Raw genomic sequence first — 19,408 nt, forward strand, 5'->3', positions numbered from 1 at the left:
AGAAAACATATAGGAAAAGTGTATCAAAGATGCTACAATGTTGCTGTATTTTACCTTTGTTGACTATAGAGACAGTTTTCATTAAAATGTACCAAAACTTTTAACAGAACTTTATTAAAACCTGTCACTTACCGGGGACCAAACCAGCCCACCGCTTCAAGTGACAAGGGTTGCTCAAGCCCTTCAGGCCGATTCACCTCACACCCTCACACGCTATTACGCCCTGCACCAGTCTGTTACTCGAGCATAAATCGCCACCTGAAGCCTGCAAGCACACCCACGCAATAGCACAAAACTTTTGCCTCCACCACCTGCCCGTTATAAAGTCAAAAGGACACCCCTGAATGTTCCACTCGCAAGCAGACACCCACACGATAGTAAGCCTCACGGAAAAACAACATACAGCCTCAGACTGCACACACACTCTTCATGGAGCTAACAGGTTCTTAAGGTTACAAGACAAACCATCAAACTTTTAGGTTTAATGTACGAAAAATAGACAGTACTTGGTTACAAAAAATGATTAACAAGAGACATACATAAATGGCAAACAATTGTAAAATAAAAAGGAGAAAACAAAGTCCTAAAACTTAGCAGTTGGGTGGTAAAAGTCCTTTCCTGCCAAGAGATTTGGGCAGAGTAATGGTGCACAAACCAATTCGATTGGCTCTCCCACTTTGTGACACACAAATATCCCAGGGATTACATTTTTATGTCTTCCCTCAAGGAGCAGGCCTGTGGGGGATTACCCATGCAGCCGGCCCCCTGGCCAACTAGGGAACAGGTAGGAAAATATCCAAAATATATTTTCCCAGTTGCCCTGGTGAATATAAAGACCCCAGCCCTTCTTCATAATTCATATCTCATCGCTCTGAGTCCTAGCATATCTAACGCGACACGTCCAGGACGCTCGGAAGGTGAGATCCTTATTTTAAGAAGATGAAGGCGAGTTGATACGCCATGTCTGGTGTCCATGCAATGCCCCCATCATACCAGAGATGATGAGCTGGATTTTGGGGCCATCCGCCCCCTCCTGAACAAGTTATGAAGGATTACGGATTATTGTTCATTCTCTGATTAGGAAGCCCCCCGCTGACAAAAGGTGCCAGAGAGTCTGCTGTCCCCTGTCCTGAGATGTGACCAGCAAACGGGCCCATCCTCGTTAGCATATCTGTGCTAACTTCCCCCCGGGGAGCAGTTTGTCTGTTTCCTAGGTACAAGGCAGATAGCTCGGCTCTCTCTTTATGCAGCCTTAAACCAATTCATAACTACATAAATACACACTGTATGTATATGTGAATCACACCGGAATATATTACACTACGACATATAACCATAAAACATATAATATCACAGCAAACATTATAATAACTAGGGATACGGTGGTCCTTATTCCTGACAAAACCCTTTCTAAATGTGATAAAAATATTTTTGTAACATACTTTTGTTACATATTTTTGTTCAGTTTTACTCGCAAAATAGGCACCTGGAATTCAGGTGCCTATAGCGTTTTTGAATCTGTAGACAGTGAACTGGTGTACAGATTCTACTAGGGCCACAGAGCTGAGCACACATCGTTGCCTGAACCACCTCTGCTAGCTAAGGCTACCTGTCCACGGGTGCAGAAACTGAGACTTGCAGAAATTCTGTACGAATTTCCACATGGATTTCTGTGCATTTCTACACCCATCAAATCCACATCAAGATCTACATGTGCTACAGCTGAAACCAGAAGTTTACATACACTGTATAAAAAGACACATATGCATGTTTTCCTCAGTATCTGACATGAAATCAGAATAAACCTTTCCTGTTTTTGTTTAATTAGGATTACCATGATTATTATTTGCCAAATGCCAGAATAATGAGAGAGAGAGAGAGAATGTTTTGGATATCCTTCCACAAGCTTCTCACAATAGTGAGTCCAGTGGGGGGATGTGTACCAGGACAGTACACAAATGTGATACCTCTTGGCGCAACACGACTTCCCTTTTCTACCACACAATAGTTGGTTGGAATTTGGGCCCATTCCTCCTGACAAAACTAGTGTAACTGAGCCATGTTTGTTGGTCGCCTTGCTCACCCCTGCCTTTTCAGCTTTGCCCATAAATTTTCATCAGAGCTTTGTGATGGCCACTCCAAAACATTGACTTTGTTATCCTTAAGCCACTTTGTAACCAGTTTGGCAGTATGCTTCGCCCCAAGCTTTAACTTCCGGGCTGATGTCTTGAGATGTTGCTTCAGTATTTCCACATAATCCTCTTTCCTCATAATGCCATCTATTTTGTGAAGTTCCCCAGTCCCTCCTGCAGCAAAACAACCCCACAACATGATGCTGCCACCCCCGTGTTTCACAGTTGGGATGGTGTTCTTAGGCTTCCACACTTCTCCCTTTTTCCTCCAAACGTAACGATGGTCATTATGGCCAACAAGTTCAATTTTAGTTTCGTCAGACCACAGGACATGTCTCCAAAAATTTAAGTCTTTGTTCCTCTGTGCATTTGCAAACATTAATCTGGCTTTTTTATGTTTCTTTTGGAGTAATGGCTTCTTCCTGGCAGAGTGGCCTTTCAGCCTATGTTGATACAGTACTCGTTTCACTGTGAATATTGACACAATGTTACCAACTTCCGCCATCATCTTCACAAGGTCTTTTGCTTTTGTTCTTGGGTTGATATGTACATGTCGGACCAAAGCACGTTCATCTCTGGGACACAGAACCCGTCTCCTTCTTGAGCGGTATGATAGCTGGACATTCCTATCTTGTTTGTACCTGCATATAATTGTTTGTACAGATGAACAAGGCACCTTCAGGTATCTTGAAATTACACCCAAGGTTGAGCCAGACTTGTGCAAGTCCACAATTCTCTTCCTGATATCTTGGCTGATTTCTTTAGACTTTCCCGTGATGCTACGCAAAGAAGCAGTGTGTTTCAGGTGTGCATTTAAATACATCCACAGGTGTGTCTCTTACTCAGATGTTGCCAACAAACCTAACAGAAGCTTCCACATGACATCATCATATGTTCAGTCCAGAATTGTTTAAATGCATACTAATCTTAGTGCATGTAAACTTGTGACATTGCAGAAAGTAATAAAAATGTCTTAAAACATTCTCTCTCATTATTCTGGTATTTGGCAAATAATAATAATTATGGTAATCCTAACTGACCAAAAACAGGAAAGGTTTATTCAGATTTCATGTCAGATATTGAGAAAAACATGCATATGTGTCTTTATATAGTGTATGCAAACTTCTGGTTTCAACTGTACTTGAGAATTTTGCTACAGATTTGATGAAAAGGGTGAAATCTGCACAAGAAAAACACTTCACATGCTGCAGATTTCAAAAATCAAACTGGAGGTCAATTTCTGCACGGAAGAAAAAAGCCAAGTGTAAATGAGATTTGTTTAGTCTCATACGCTTTGCTGGTACTGTATTACAACGCATTTTCTTTAGCACGAGAATCCATACGGAAAAACCACATGTAATCTGCAACGTATACAGGTAACCTCAAAGCTCTGCAGAGCACATCACTGATGTGCCATACCAGGCTTTAGTGGAGCGAGCACAGGAAGGAGCAGTGATGTGCTATGCAGAGCTCCTGCCTCTGCACACTTCGCTCTGCTAAAATCCTGTACCAATGTGATATATCGTAAATCGGTGCAGGAGTCTAGCAAAATGGAGCAATCGGAGACTTTGCATAGCACATCGCTGCTCCTGCCTGCGCTCGCGCCATTTAGGCCCCATGCACACGGCCGTGTTTCACGGCCGTGTGCGGGCCGTGGAACCGCGGCCTGGATCCCTCCTGAGAGCAGGAGCACACGGCGTCACTGGTTGCTATGACGCCGTGCGCTTCCTGCTGCCGCCGCAATACAGTAATACACTGGTATGATCTATACCAGTGTATTACTGTACTGTGCCGGCAGCAGGGAGCGCACGGCGTCATAGCAACCAGTGACGCCGTGCGCTCCTGCTCTCAGGAGGGATCCAGGCCGCGGTTCCACGGCCCGCACACGGCCGTGAAACACGGCCGTGTGCATGGGGCCTTAAAGGGATTGTCTGGGTTCAGAGCTCAACCCGGACATATCCTTATCTTCATCTAGGCAGGCCCTCTGTTAGGATCATTGGAGCATTCCTTGCTCCGATGCGTTCCCTTGCCCTATGCTGTATCGCGCAGAGCATTTTTGTTTACATTTTTACACTGCCCGGCGGAGGCTTACCGGGAACACTGCTAGGCGGAAGCCTCAACCAGGAGAGACCCAGTACATCACCGGATCTGCAGAAAAAGCCCTTCAGCCAAGGGCAAGTGAGAACATCGGAGCATGAAATGTTCCAATGCTCATCTTAGAGCAGCTGCCCGGGTGAAGAAGCTCTGAACCTGGACAACCCCTTTAAGCCTAGCGTATCACATAGGTGATGTGCTGTGCAGAGCTTTTAGCGGGTAGAGCAGGTACAGACAGGAACAGCGATGTGTGCTCCTGCCTGTACTCAGCTCACTGCAGCCCCAGTGGAAACAGTACACCATTACAGCACTGACAGGTCAGGGCTGTGTACAGATGCCAAAGCGCTATAGGCATCTGAACTTCAGGTGCCTATTTCACAAGGAAAATTATTTTTAAAAAGTACATTCAAAAATTACTTTATCACACTTAGAATAGGTTTTAATAAAGTTTAGTTGAACGCTTAGGTACAAACCCTCCCTATATATGGCAAAGTCAGCTCTACTACATCTGTACGTATAGTAGAATGAAAAGAGAGCAGACGAAGCCTTGTTTTGTAACCAGCAGTAACCAGTCAGATGTTCGTGTTCATTAGTCAGATTCTGTAACCACAGTCATTAATAGGCAGTTAGTGAATGGATGTGTCTCGGCTTCGTTGTCTTACACGTTGGAGACGTCCCATGAACATGATTTACTCTGGATGCTCTTGGATAAGACTGGTTGTCAATACCGTACAAAAGGCATTGACCCTTTCGACATCATATTGGAGAATCGCTTATAATGCAGTTACATAATATAATAGCTCAACTGGCTCAAAACCTGCTGTCAGTAAACAATCACATTTAGAGAGTTATTACATTTACTTAGACAGTATGGCACCACCTGGTGGTCAGAGTGTATACAATGTCCACATCCATCTACAGAGATGAGAGCTGCGGGTCACACATGCTCAGTTATTCTTCCTACAGCCAGGTCTCTGGAAAGTGATCCTCTATTGATGACTATTCCTCAGGATAGGTCATCATCAATATTAGATTGGTGGAGGTCCAGCACCCGGCACTTCAATGATCAGCTGTTTTTGGGTAGCCACTGGTACCGGAAACTATAAACTGTACACTTTGTAGTTTTCGGCACCAACACCAGTTCAATGAATCTGAGCTAATTTGAAGTACCTTGTCACGGCCACTACACAATGTATGTAGCCTTCTGCTTCCAGCTCCATACAGCGACAGTAGCATCCCTTTCTTCCCCGAAATCCAGAGGAGCATGTATTGCCTATAAGTCTCACGCCGATAGGGGTGTGCTCTCCCCAAAGAGCGATAGTACCCCCAAATCCTGACTTGGCCTCTCACCCAGTTAAGATAGTACTCTCTGCTCTGCCCTGAGGAGGGGCAATCACTCCGAAACTGTTGTCTGCAGATGAGATGCTGGGTTATTTAATATCTGAGTCATGTCTCAAGGCCTATTTAAAGGGTCGAACACTGACTTATAAGATAGCTGCCTTACATCTGGTGGCATCAGAGTCAGAACTTAGAGCTAAGAGCTAATTTGCATAACCTCTTCCCAGAATTCCAAAGGAGCATGTCTGGTCCATAAGTCTCCTCATGCCAATTAAAGCGCTCTCTCCCTAAGAAGAGATAGTACCCCCCCCCCCCCCCCCCTCCAAAAAAAAATAAAAAAATACACCCTTTGGCATGACACCTAGTTACAGATTTTTCCATTGTAGGTTCATAGGGCCTATGGGGAGTCTTTTCAGCAGTGTTACAACCCGCCATTCTTCATCACCCCTATCTGCCCCATATGTCACACTCAGATTGTAAAGTGTGTAAAGTTGAGTGGTTGAAAATTGTGTTAAATTGTAATTGATGCTGTCACTTTAGATGCCTTGATTGGTGCAAATATGCAAGGCGTATGTGGCACAATTGTATTTCCTTTAGCACATGCATGATTCAAGTTTTTTTTTGATAACCTTTGTATAAAATTTTTATTCTGTTTTGCGCCTTGTTTTGTTGTAGTTTTAGGGCTCTTTCACACCTGCGTTATAGTCTTCCGGCATAGAGTTCCGTCGTCGGGGCTCTATGCCGGAAGAATACTGATCAGGATTATCCCCATGCATTCTGAATGGACAGTCCGTCCTTCAGGATGCATCAGGATGTCTTCCCTTCCGGAACGGAACGTTTTTTGGCCGCAGCAAATAGCGCAGCATGCTGCGCTATTTGCTCCGGCCAAAAATTCGGAACACTTGCCGCAAGGCCGGATCCGGAATGAATGCCCATTGAAAGCCATTGATCCGGATCCGGCCTTAAGCTAAACGTCGTTTCGGCGCATTGCCGGATGCGATGTTTAGCTTTTTCTCAATGGTTACCATGGCTGCCAGGACGCTAAAGTCCTGGCAGCCATGGTAAAGTGGAGCGGGGAGCAGCATACTTACCATCCGTGCGGCTCCCGGGGCGCTCCAGAGTGACGTCAGGGCGCCCCAGGCGCATGGATCACGTGATCGCATGGACACGTCATCCATGCGCATGGGGCGCTCTGACGTCATTCTGGAGCGCCCCGGGAGCCGCACGGATGGTAAGTATGCTGCTCCCCACTACTACTATGGCAACCAGGACTTTAATAGCGTCCTGGGTGCCATAGTAACACTGAAAGCATTTTGAAGACGGATCCGTCTTCAAATGCTTTCAGTACACTTGCGTTTTTCCGGATCCGGCGTGTAATTCCGGCAAGTGGAGTACACGCCGGATCCGGACAACGCAAGTGTGAAAGAGGCCTTAGACAGGATTTTGGTGAATGTTTTGGACAAAACTGTATCCAAGGTGGTATAAAAGTGATAATATAATTCCCTACGTAGCAATATGTCACAGCTTCCCTTTACCGCTCTCTGAAACAACATCACAGGTTTGGACACATTTAAGAATCCAAGTCATAAATGGCGCAGGCACAATATTCTGGTGCAAAATACTCTCATCTTCTCCTCTTTGCTCCGGAGTGTTTTCTGTGTCCACTTCTCCGAATCATAATCTCGTTCTCTCTTTTTCAGAATTATGTCCCGACTGTTTTTGAGAACTACACCGCCAGCTTCGAGATAGACAAGCAGAGAATCGAGCTCAACATGTGGGACACGTCTGGTGAGTCTCTGCTTCTGCTGTATATCGGCGGGCTGTCTGGGAGTTACACAGCATGGCAGGTGTGCTGATCTGTAGCTGGAAATAATGAGCATTTTATGTGTTGTGTGGATGTTCCAGCAAAATAACTTTCATTTTATTTTAGATTTTCTTTTAAAGAGCAATTGTAGCAAAAATGTGAAAGGAATGAACAAAGTAGACAAAAAGGTCCTTAAAAATGAATAGATTCTGGTGATGACCCATTAATTTGGGGAAGTATAGTGTGAATGAGGCTTTCAAGGGATTTTCTGGGAATAAATAACTTTCTGTGATGCCTCAAGCCTACCTCCGCCAGATTCATACTCGCCTGCTCTCCGCTGCTCATGTCATCTGGTTCTCCAGCTTGCATACTTGTGACTGGGCATGGTTACCTTTTCCGCTGCCCAGGAACGGCGTTAGGGGGTTAAACTGGGCAATTGCCCCAGGCCCCCATCCTCTAAGAGGCACCCTGCTTCAGTGCTGCTCTTCAGCTGAACGTCCCTGGAAGCGGACGGGCGGACAGCTGAAAAGCTGCACCTTACAATGCCCTGTAAGGCCCCCTCACTGTACACATAACACAAGTCATTACCACAGTGCTGCTCTGCAAACTGACAGCTCCGGACACCAGCAACACTCTTCTACTGGAGCTGTAGGACCTGCCATGATGTCACGTGCGGCAACACTCTTCTACTGGTGCTGTAGGACCTGCCATGATGTCACGTGCAGGAGGCGGAGCTCAGCAGAGAAGAGGGGAATGAAGTATCTGTGATGACCTCACCATCATGTGACCAGAACAGGAGGCGGGGCTATGCAGTAAAGTAATGAAGAAGAACAGTGATGCATGGGAAGAATTGAATGATTCAATGTAAGTGCCAGGAAAGTGCTGGGAGTTGTAGTCCTCTCCTCTACCTCCTGTTATGTAATATCAGAGTACATTACAAGAGGAGGTATGAGGAGAGGACTAAAACTCCCAGCATGTCCAGCTTGTTATGTAATATCAGAGTACGTTACAAGAGGAGATATAACAGGAGAGGACTAGAGCTCTCAGCATGTCCAGGCCATTATTATGTAATATCAAGGTACATTACAACACCCTAGATATGCTGGGCGTTGTAGTCCTCTCCTCTTATACTTCCTTTTATAATGTACTCTGATATTACATAATAACGGCTTGAACATGCTGGGAGTTGTAGTCCCATCCTCTTATACTTCCCCCTGTAATGTGCTCTGATATTAAATAATAATGGCTTAGATATGCTGGGAGTTATAGTCCTCTCCTGTTATACCTCCTGCGTTAATGTGCTCTGAACTAGGGCCAGGACGATGGATAGGCGAGGGTAGTCATCCGCCTAGGGCGCCACTTTGCTACCCATAAAGGGGGGCGCATAGGCCGCCCAACTTCACAAGCCTCAGGCCGCTAGACCACAAGCCTGTGAGGCATTAGAACAGCGCAAGAAGCCGCAATGACATCAATGGGACCTCCTGCGCTGGGTCTCGCATGATGACGTGATCGCGTGAGACCCAGAGCAGGAGTGGTGATGTCATTGGGACCGCATGCATCAGGACGCAGCAACACAAGCCACAGATAAAGCTGTGGTCTGTATCGCAGACAGTGGCGGGGAAAACGGGAGTGAGGTGTTTTTTGTTATACTAAATGTCCGCACTGCTGGGGGCACCAAGAAAGGGGGGAAGGAGATCATTATATATACCTGGCACTACTGGGGAGTAATGGAGGAGCATTATATACTGGCACTACAGGGGAACATTATATATATATATATATATATATATACATATACTGACACTATGGGGGGAGCATTATATATGGGAACTATTGGGGGGCACTACAGGGGGACATCATGGTTATATTATTACTACAAGGGTACTGTAGGGACACCCGCCACACCTGCCGATCAGCTGTTTGAGAAGACGACGTGCTCTGTGCGCATGTGCCATCACCTTTCTCTCTTCCTGCTCACTGCTGTATGTCTATGGGACAGCAGCAGTGGACAGCACGCTCCATCTGCTCAAACAGCTGATCGGCGAGGGTGTCAGGTGTTGGATGTCGGACTGTGTTTTTAGCACATTATTACAAGATTTGGGGCCCCACTTTGATTTTGCCCAGGGCCACATTTTGTCTAAAACCGGCCCTGCCGCTGCCACAAGCGACATGTGTCTCTGCAGCCTACCATTGCCTTCATCGGTGACGTAGCTTGTTGCAGCAGACGAGGTGACCATGCCCAGCTAGAAGTATGCAAGCCAGAGATCCGTAAGATGGACACACGTGATCCAGCACGCAGGACCTGAGCTGTGGAGAGCAGGTGAGTATGAGTCTTTCAATAATGGCGGAAGGCTGTGGCATCACTTAAAAGTTAGTTATTCCTGGAAAAGCCTCAGATCAGGTTATAGACGCCTTTGCCCTTATTACAATGGTACCTTTATTTGTTTTGTCCCTCGCCGAGATCTTCAAAAAAATACTTTTTATACTTATTTTAATGAGGTTCGGCAAGTGCCCAGGGGCTGCATTACTGCATCAAGTACCCTGGCCCCTCGGCGATGTGCCTAGAAAACCACACCTCTTTCACCCCTCTGGCCTGCCCTTGTTTCCTATTATTACCTCCTCCTCTCCCTTCCAGATCTCGCGCCTGCGCCGCTCCACACTTGTCCTGCACCTGCGCACTGCTGTGCCCACCATGGGCAGAGGAACAGGTATTTAGACTGCTCATGCACCGGCAGCGCTGGCGCGAAATCTGGGAGGGAGAGGAAGCGGTAATAATAGGAAACAAGGGTGGGCCAGAGGGGTGAAAGAGGTGTGGTTTTCGTGGGCACATCGCCGAGGGGCCTGGGCACTTGCTGCAGTAACGCCGCTCCTGGGCACTTGCTGAACTTCATTAGCATAAGTTTGAAAAGTCTTTTTTTGCAGATCTCGGCGAGGGACAGAACAAATAAAGATACCATTGTAATGAGGGCACATAAGTCTATAACCTGATCTGAGCGGTCTAAAAGGTTTAGATTAGGTGACAAACTCCCTTTAAGGCCTCATTCACACTATACTGATTTCAGTGAGTTTGCCAATCATCTAATGTGATTGGGGTGGGGTGGCGGTGGTTGTCTCGACTTTTTGGCCGTTAGGGCAAAGAAGGATTGGGCTGTTGGATTTCAACAATACTACGTGCACGCTGAGCATGCATGTACAGGTGAAACTCGAAAAATTTGAATATTGTGCAAAGTTCATTTATTTCAGTAATGCAACTTAAAATATGAAACTAACATATGAGATAGACTCATTACATGCAAAGCGAGATATTTCAAGCCTTTATTTGTTGTAATTTGGATCATTATGGCTTACAGCTTATAAAACCCCAAAGTCATAATTTTGAGGTACCCTTTGCTCAGGGGGTATGGATTAATTAGCTGACTAGAGTGACACTTTGAGCCTAGAATATTGAACCTTTTCACAAAATTCTAATTTTAAGCTGCATTAATGCAATTCCTTTTAATTTGCATTACTGAAATAAATGGACTTTTGCACGATATTCTAATTTTTCGAGTTTCGACTGTATATGGGAGAATCGGGAGAGATAGTTGTCAGCCTACAATAATCTAAAGTGTATGGCCAGCCTAAGCCTACGTAATTCAGTTATGTGCAATGTGGCTACCAGTAGTCTGTGAGACTTACCAGTCGGAGCTGCCGCATTACCCATTCTCCTAGCACACAGCACAGTGATTTATATATCCCCAGTCATGAGGGACATAGTTTAGCATCTGCTTATTAATACAAGTGCAGTGAGTATATCATGTATATAAAGGGAACTGGAAGTTTTGCACAATAATAAATCAGGCCTCGTAGCCCGGGCACATCTACGCACAGGCCCCTCCTACTTGCTCGCTACGCTAACATTAATCACTTTTAATGCTATCAAGTTGAACCCGCGATTATATATCCAGTTATTGGCATTTGAAGCTGTCATAGTGGGAAGTAATAAATGTGTTTTATACTAGAAGTAACGTCAGGATAATACCCTGTTAGCTTAATGTCAGAAGAAGCCATCATTATGCACTTTTATTGCCTCCTTCATCTTAGAACGCAGCCTTCATTTCAATTAATTTTTTTTTTAAACATTTCCTAATATGTGTATCGGTAACATGTGTTATGCTATCAGGGGTCTTTCTTGTGGAGGTAATTGCCGTTCCTTGTGGCAGAGAGCTGCTATTCCATCTTGGTGGGGGGTTCGCATGATGCAACGCAGAATATATATACTTTATACGTATATAATATTAATATGTATTATTATTTATTATCGATATACACAGTATATCTCATTATACAGGCCATAATATATTATGAATAAGGTGACCAATAAACTGCCCATAATGGGGGGGGGGGATGTTTTGTTACATATGACTCTCAACACATTTAGCCATTCTTCTAAAAAAAGGGAGACTTATTGGGCTCTGGGAAGAGCTGGTAAATCTCTCGGACAGCTTGTGGAAAGCGTTTGGTTTTCCGAGAGTTTAATACTAGTGGCCTATCCTCAGGATAGGTCATCAAAATCTGATCGCTGGGGGCCGACTCCCGATGCACGCGCCAATCAGCTGTTTGCAGAGGGTGCGATGTTCCGGTGAGCGCTACGGTCTCTTCCTAGACCAGTGACGTCACGTTCATTGGTCATATGGGCTAAGCTCAGCTCAGTCCCATCAATGTGAATGTTCCCCAGCTTGCAATACCAAGCACAGCCGCTATCTAATGTACGGCTTTGTGCACGGTCTGCTGTGAGGAGGCTGCAGCAGTCACCGGGGCGCCACGGCCTCAACAGCTAATCGGCTAGGGTGCCAGCTGTCAGACATCCATTAATCCTGAGGATAGGCCATCAATATTAAGCTTCCAAAAAACACCTTTAAAGGGGACCTGTCAGCTCCCATACACTACCCTCACTGACAGACCTGCTCATTTCAGAGCACTGTCACTGTTGTGATGGCATTCAGTAATTTCAGAGCTCCAGTGATGTGAGAGAGATTAGTCGGATGCAGCACCTGCTGTGAATAGGAAAGGAAACTGTCAATAATCATCCGGGGGAGGGGGCAGCATGCTGCACTGGACTCATCTCTCTCACACCGCTGATGTGCGTTGTTTTATTGACTGCTATCACAGAAGTGGCAGACACTGTCACTATACTGTGCCCTCAGGAAGGGCAGCATATAGAGCTGATAGTTTCCCTTAAAGCGACTGGTATGAGGCGGTAAAGATTTTAGCACAGACACAGATCAAGCATAATGTTTCAGGAAAGAAAAAGTCATTCTTTGCACAGACTAATATAAAGCAGATGTGAACTATGGACAGAGAGACATTTTTCTGTCCGTTATTCGCTACGAGCCATAACTCTACACACAGGAAAAAAAAATGCAGCCTTCTAGTAATTCACATTACCACTGAAAACGTTCCAATTTCGAATATTGGCTTTTACGATGCTTCTTAGGCAGCTGTAAAATAACTGCTGTAACTCTGTAGTCACACTGGGCTAATTTAATGCAGGAATGGAAAAATTCTGCTTTTCATTTAGTTAGCTAGTAAAGAACAGAGGACGCACAAGCTTCGTCCTATTCCCGGTTACAGCTTTACTTAACCCCAGGTGACTCATAATGGTGATTGTAGGCAGGTAGCATGTGGACTGTCATGTGTGCTCGTACAGCCCGAGTCTAGACTGTAACTCTTATCTTACTGTGTCCAGTTTAGGTACAATTGTTTAATGCAACTTCCTCCCGATACGAGTTATGAAACCGTATTATTACGGTCACATTCCAATAGATGTCGGTGTAAATCTTATACCTTTATTGCGGTTGAGTGAGGTTTATATTTACTTTTATCGGAGTACAACCTGTACAATGCTGTTCTCCTGGGCCAGCGTTCCAGGCAGCGCAACACATGCAAGTAGCTGTGTTGCGCCACATTGGTTTGAATATTTTGTGCCATGGAACGCAGAATTCTTGGGTTTTGGCTCCTAAGAAACACCTTGTGACTGTAGATCTTGTGTACTTCAGTTATACCAGTGTACCAAGAGGAGAGGAGTGGCTCCATGTTACCTGTGTGTGTTACTTACAAATACACCACCAATCATTGGGCAACTCTACCTCGTGACCAGTACTTTAAGGGTTTGTCTATTGTAGTCTATTTACTTCTGATGTCTGTATCGCATGCCCCTGTTCATAGCGCTTCCACCAGTGTCAAGTCCATGAGTGAACTCTTCTCTTTTCTGGTTCAGCGAGAGACTCTGAGCAAATCATCACCTAACTGGCTTGCAGAGGTCAGTGGGTGGTGGTCAGCATCCAGTCCTGGCACATAATAAATGGTCTTTTGTGCTGTATACACCTATGCTTGCGCCAGGTCTGGGGTCTGGATTCTGTCACCACACCCTGACCCATGGAAATGGTTAGGCAGCAACGCACTTAGAGCCTCTCCCTGGAAGAGAGAAGATCTCAGAAATGCTTTGATTGACACTTTAAAAAAAAGTTGGTGGAGCTTAGTAGAAGGGTCCACTGTGGTCCAGCAGGTTTATTGTAATTTATGCCAGAAAACTGAGGGGAATCATAGATTTCAGATTTAAGGTTCTGACAAACAGATAACCCAAAGATGTGAAAAATATATCAAGAGGCCTACGCTCCTTTAAGGGGTTCTCCGGGAATTAAGAAAATGAAAATACTTAAATATTAATTTATTATAAATATATTCTCAAATACCTTTCATTATTTATAATGGCTCAATTTGTCTGGGGAGCAATCATTAGGGGAAACAAAATGGCCGCTGTCCCATTAGTTCACACAAAACCTGTCCTGATCACACATGAGGACACGTTACGTTACAACACTGAGGTAAACATCTGCCTCATCCTCCTCCTCTCTATCTGTCAGGGATTATGATCCTGAATACAGATGATAAGAACTTTAGCTGAATCTCTGGGAAATTTTGTTCATGAGGAGACATGAAGTACAGAGAGGACGTGCAGGACAGGCTGTAGTAATGTGTTGCTGTGGTAATGGAGACTGCATACTAGTGCTGCTGCTGCTCATTAGCCACACCTCACCCTCCTCTCATATCTCCTCATCATCTCCATTCCCACAGAGATTCACCTGTATTCAGGATCATGATTCCTGACAAGCAGAGCAGAGAGGAGGATGAGGCAGCACTATAAGGCCCCTTTCACAAGGGCGAGTATTCCGCGCGGATGCGATGCGTGAGGTGAACGCATTGCACCCGCACTGAATCCGGACCCATTCATTTCTATGGGGCTGTTCACATGAGCTGTGATTTTCACGCATCACTTGTGCGTTGCGTGAAAATCGCAGCATGCTCTATTTTGTGCATTTTTCACGTAACGCAGGCCCCATAGAAATGAATGGGGTTGCGTGAAAATCGCAAGCATCCGCAAGCAAGTGTGGATGCGGTGCGATTTTCACGCACGGTTGCTAGGAGACGATCGGGATGGAGACCCGATCATTATTTTTTTCCCTTATAACATGGTTATAAGGGAAAATAATAGCATTCTGAATACAGAATGCATAGTAAAATAGCGCTGGAGGGTTAAAAAAAATAATAATGATTTAACTCACCTTGATCGCGCCGCCGTCATCTCTTCTGTCTTCTTTCTTTGCTGTGTGCAAGAACAGGACCTGTGGTGACATCACTCCGGTCATCACATGATCCATCACATGATCTTTTACCATGGTGATGATTCATGTGATGGACCATGTGATGACTGGAGTGACGTCACCACAGGTCCTGTTCCTGCACACAGCAAAGAATGAAGACAGAAGAGATGTCGGCTGCGCGATCAAGTGGACTAAGGTGAGTTAAATTTTTTATTTTTATTTTTTATCCCCTCCAGCGCTATTTTACTATGCATTCTGTATTCAGAATGCTATTATTTTCCCTTATAACCATGTTATAAGGGAAAATAATACAATCTACAGAACACCGATCCCAAGCCCGAACTTCTGTGAAGTAGTGTAGTGATAGGAGGGCCGCCATTTTATTTCTCCTAACAAAACGAGCCATTATAAGTAATGAAAGGTATTTGTGAATATATTTATTATAAAATAATATTTAAAGGGAACCTGTCACCAGGATTTTGCGCATAGAGCTGGGGACATGGGCTGCTAGATGGCCACTTGCACATCTGCAATACCCAGTCCCCATAGCTCTTTGCGCTTTTATTGTGTTAAAAAACAGTTTCGATTGATTTGCAAATGACTTGATATGAGTCCTGTAGCCGAAGATGAGTCAAGCGGAAAGGAGCCCAGCACCGCCCCGCGTCCTCCGAATCTCCTCCTTGCTGGCTGACGTCACAGAGCTGGAGCGCTGAAATCTCGCGATGCGCGATCTAGCTCATGCGCAGTTCGTTCCCTGTGCTGATGCCAGTACAGGGAATGAACATGATGCCGACACTGCGCATGCGCTAGCTCGCGCATCGCGAGATTTCGGCGCTCCAGCTCTGTGACGTCAGCCAGCAAGGAGGAGATTCGGACGACGCGGGGCGGTGCTGGGCTCCTTTCCGCTTGACTCATCTCCGGATACAGGACTCATATCAGGTCATTTGCATATCAATCAAAACAGTTTTTTAACACAATAAAAGCGCACAGAGCTATGGGGCCTGGGTATTGCAGATGTGCTAGTGGCCATCTAGCAGCCCATGTCCCCAGCTCTATGCGCAAAATCCTGGTGACAGGTTTCCTTTAAGTATTTTCATAATTTTTTTTTATTCCTGGAGAACCCCTTTTAAAGGGGTTATCTCCCAAATTTAAAACTCTTCTTACCCACTTATCCCTTTCTGTGGGTGGGCAGCAGCTCGTCAAGTACCTGCTTTTCTCCGGATGCATTGCAGTTAACTCTTATGTAGTTCCAGAGATACATCTTGGATGTAATGACCCCACAATTTCCTTCTCCGCTGTCTAGAGAGAGATAGCTTTATAGTTGTATGAATTTAGAAATGGAGATGAACGAAGAAAAGGTGTCTGGCCCGCTTCACCTGCTTCTCTATGCCGGCACTGAGAGGAGCAGAGCAGGGAAGCTACTGAGCATGTTAGTCCACCACTGGACGTAGGAGAAGGTGGACCAGAAGAATAAACAGCAGGGGGTGATACCAGAGAGGAAAATGTAATATTCCTAAAAAAAACAAAAAAAAAAACAGACAATAATTTTATTACATGTATAATCCTAGTATCATTAAATTCCCCCTTATGTTCTCGTTTTCCCCGCCCCACCATATTCGCTCACCGCATAGTCCATCGTTCAGAACCCCCAAGTCTGACTTTGCTGAAGTCACCATATTATACGGTACATATAACTGTATAACACCACATCAGGTAGCATCATATTTATAAATCCCTGATGTGTAACCTGACTCCCTTATAACTGCTATGGAGGCACGTTGAGAGTAGTAGTTTTACAGCAGGTACCACCTTTTTAGGCCAAACACTTTACTCTTCGCTCACTGTAGTGTATTCTTCTTGAGAGCCATATAATTACAGGCAAATTAAGAATCTATTAAGATGTAGCCCTTGCAGACTAAATACCTGGATATATTCTGCGTTAAACTTCTGCTTGCTTAGAAAATATTATAGGAAGGTAATGAGGAGATTTCTCTCCACAAGGCTGCTCGCTAACTGCTAATGATGCTGCTTTTACGGCTGCAGTTAAGTTGTACAATGCCACTGTTAATTGCTCTGCAGTGCTCGGGTTTCGGGTCCGCTCCCTGTACGTGTGATCTCACCATGACGGGATGGAGATCATCAATGGAAGGATACTTTGCATTAGGTAGATATAGTGTAAAGGTTAAAAAAGGTATAAAATGAGAAGGGACAAAACTGTTGCCCATAGTGGACATGAGCGAATATTTTAAAATTTGATTCGGGTCTGAATTGGCCAAATCGACAGTCCGATTTGATTTGGGTCAAATTTATTAAGAAAGTCCTCTGATTGCCTGGAAAAGTCCCACTCTCTCACCTAGATCCTCCTGAATCCAATGGCACAACGATTAGGTATGGTAGAATCAGAACTAATCAAATTTCCCAATTTTAGAGTCAATGTCCTCATCTTTAGTCACCTGTTGATATTGCTGATATAGTCACCACTCCTGAAATGACTATAATAGTAAATGGTTGTGTTCTCCATGAATAACAATTCTGGAGCATCTTTAATTAGAATTCTGCTTGTACGGTTTCTCCATTATTCCTTCTAGAAATGTGTGAATACATTGACCACTGCCGTTTGCCTGGTCAGAAGGGCGTGTCTTTATACAGTCTAGCACTGCATAGCATCAGTCTGTGCAGGGACATGCCCCCATCTGGCAACACCTATTTGTCAATGTATTCATAAATTTGAAGGAGGAATAACAGAGGAACATTGCAATGGGGAGTTTTAAGAAAAAAGGCTCCAGAATAATTTCAAGGGGGATAAAAGTAGTAACTTAAACACAGACATATCAGAAGAGGAGAAGGGTCCTCTTTAAAGGAACTAATCGTGGATGCATACTGTACTGTACACTGGGCAGGACCAGTTCTCTTTGTGCCCAAGGCACTGGTTTTCTAATCCATAAACTGCACCTCCCCCCTTCTCCCCAAGGGTGCTGAAGAAGACGGTTACCCTGCCTTCCCGTCATACTGGTTCTGCAAGTTGTAATTCATTTCCAAAAACAGATTTTGGGAAGATGCCTCTTTATTTACACACAGTACACTCATGGAGGAGGAACGTTTATACAGGCGCACATGTACACAGTAGTTATTGTCTGCATTACCTAGGCTACTTTCACACTTGCGGCAGTGTGATCCGGCAGCAGTTCCGTCGTCGGAACTGCCTGCTGGATCCGCCGATCTAGTTGTGACTGAAAGCATTTGTGAGACGGATCCGGATGCGGATCCGTCTCACAAATGCATTGCAAGAAGGGATCCGTCTCTCTGCTTGTCATGCGGACACACGGATCCATCTTGTATCTTTTTTCACATTTTTACCGGTCTGCGCATGCGCAGGACGGATCCTGCATTCCGGTATTTTGAATCCGGCACTAATACTCTCCTATGGGGAAAAATGCCGGATCCGGCATTCAGGCAAGGTCTTCAGTTTTTTTCGCCAGAGATAAAACCGTAGCATGCTACGGTTTTATCTTTTGCCTGATCAGTCAAAATGACTGAACTGAAGACCTCCTGATGCATCCTGAACAGATCACTCTCTAGTCAGAATGCATGGGGATATGCCTGATCAGTTCTTTTCCGGTATAGAGCCCCTAGGACTGAACTCTATGCCGGAAAAGAACAACGCAAGTGTGAAAGTACCCTGAAAGGGGTTTTCTGACTTCAGCGGGTATTGTTATCAGACTAAAGACACAGCAGAGGGGGGGAGGCTCTTGCTGCAGCCAGTTGTCCTACAGCCATACACAGGACGGACAGGAGCAGAAGCTTATTTCCTGGGATATATAGATAATATTTCTTTATTTGGTCATTGTTTTAATTGTAATGTGAGACAAAATAGAGTCAAAGGAGAGGGTTAAAGCAGGAAGTGATTGGATATTTTTTTGTGTGTGTATTAGTTTCTATGAGGAAATCTGTCTTGGGATCCTCTGTCTTTATGAAGGCTTAAAGGGGTATTCACATCTCAACATTTATGGCATATCGCTGAGATATATTGCAAATTTTAGATAGGTACAGGTCCCACTTCTGGGACTTGCTTCTATCTCTGGAATGTAGCCCCGAAGTGAAGGTGAGCACTCCTCGCTTGTGTGGCGTCCTCTCCATTCACTGCTGTGAGACTTTCAAAAATAGCTGCTTGATCATGCTCGGCTATTTTCGCAAGTCCCATAGCAGTGAATGGCAGAGCAATTTGCATAAGCGCGACCTCCTCTCCGCTCACCCTTATGGAACTGCCGGAAATGGTCAAGCCAGAGCTTGACTATTTGTGGAACTCCCATAGCGGTTAATGGAGGGTGACTGCGCATGTGTGGTGCCCTCTCCCTTCACTTTGTGAGCCCCGCACCTGCCCTTTGTTGCATATCCTA

At 45.0% G+C, this 19,408-nt stretch overlaps 1 protein-coding gene across 1 annotated transcript in view; it reads left to right on the forward strand.

Moving 5' to 3' along the window:
• Positions 1-19,408, forward strand: part of RND2 (Rho family GTPase 2) — a 97,153-nt gene that overhangs the window by 19,884 nt on the left and 57,861 nt on the right. Inside the window, exon 2 of the mRNA XM_044297026.1 lies at positions 7,265-7,352. Within this exon, the coding sequence (XP_044152961.1) occupies positions 7,265-7,352 (88 nt within the window). The remainder of the gene's footprint in view (positions 1-7,264; positions 7,353-19,408) is intronic.

This window comes from Bufo gargarizans, chromosome 6 (assembly GCF_014858855.1).
Source record: "Bufo gargarizans isolate SCDJY-AF-19 chromosome 6, ASM1485885v1, whole genome shotgun sequence".
Taxonomy (NCBI): domain Eukaryota; kingdom Metazoa; phylum Chordata; class Amphibia; order Anura; family Bufonidae; genus Bufo; species Bufo gargarizans.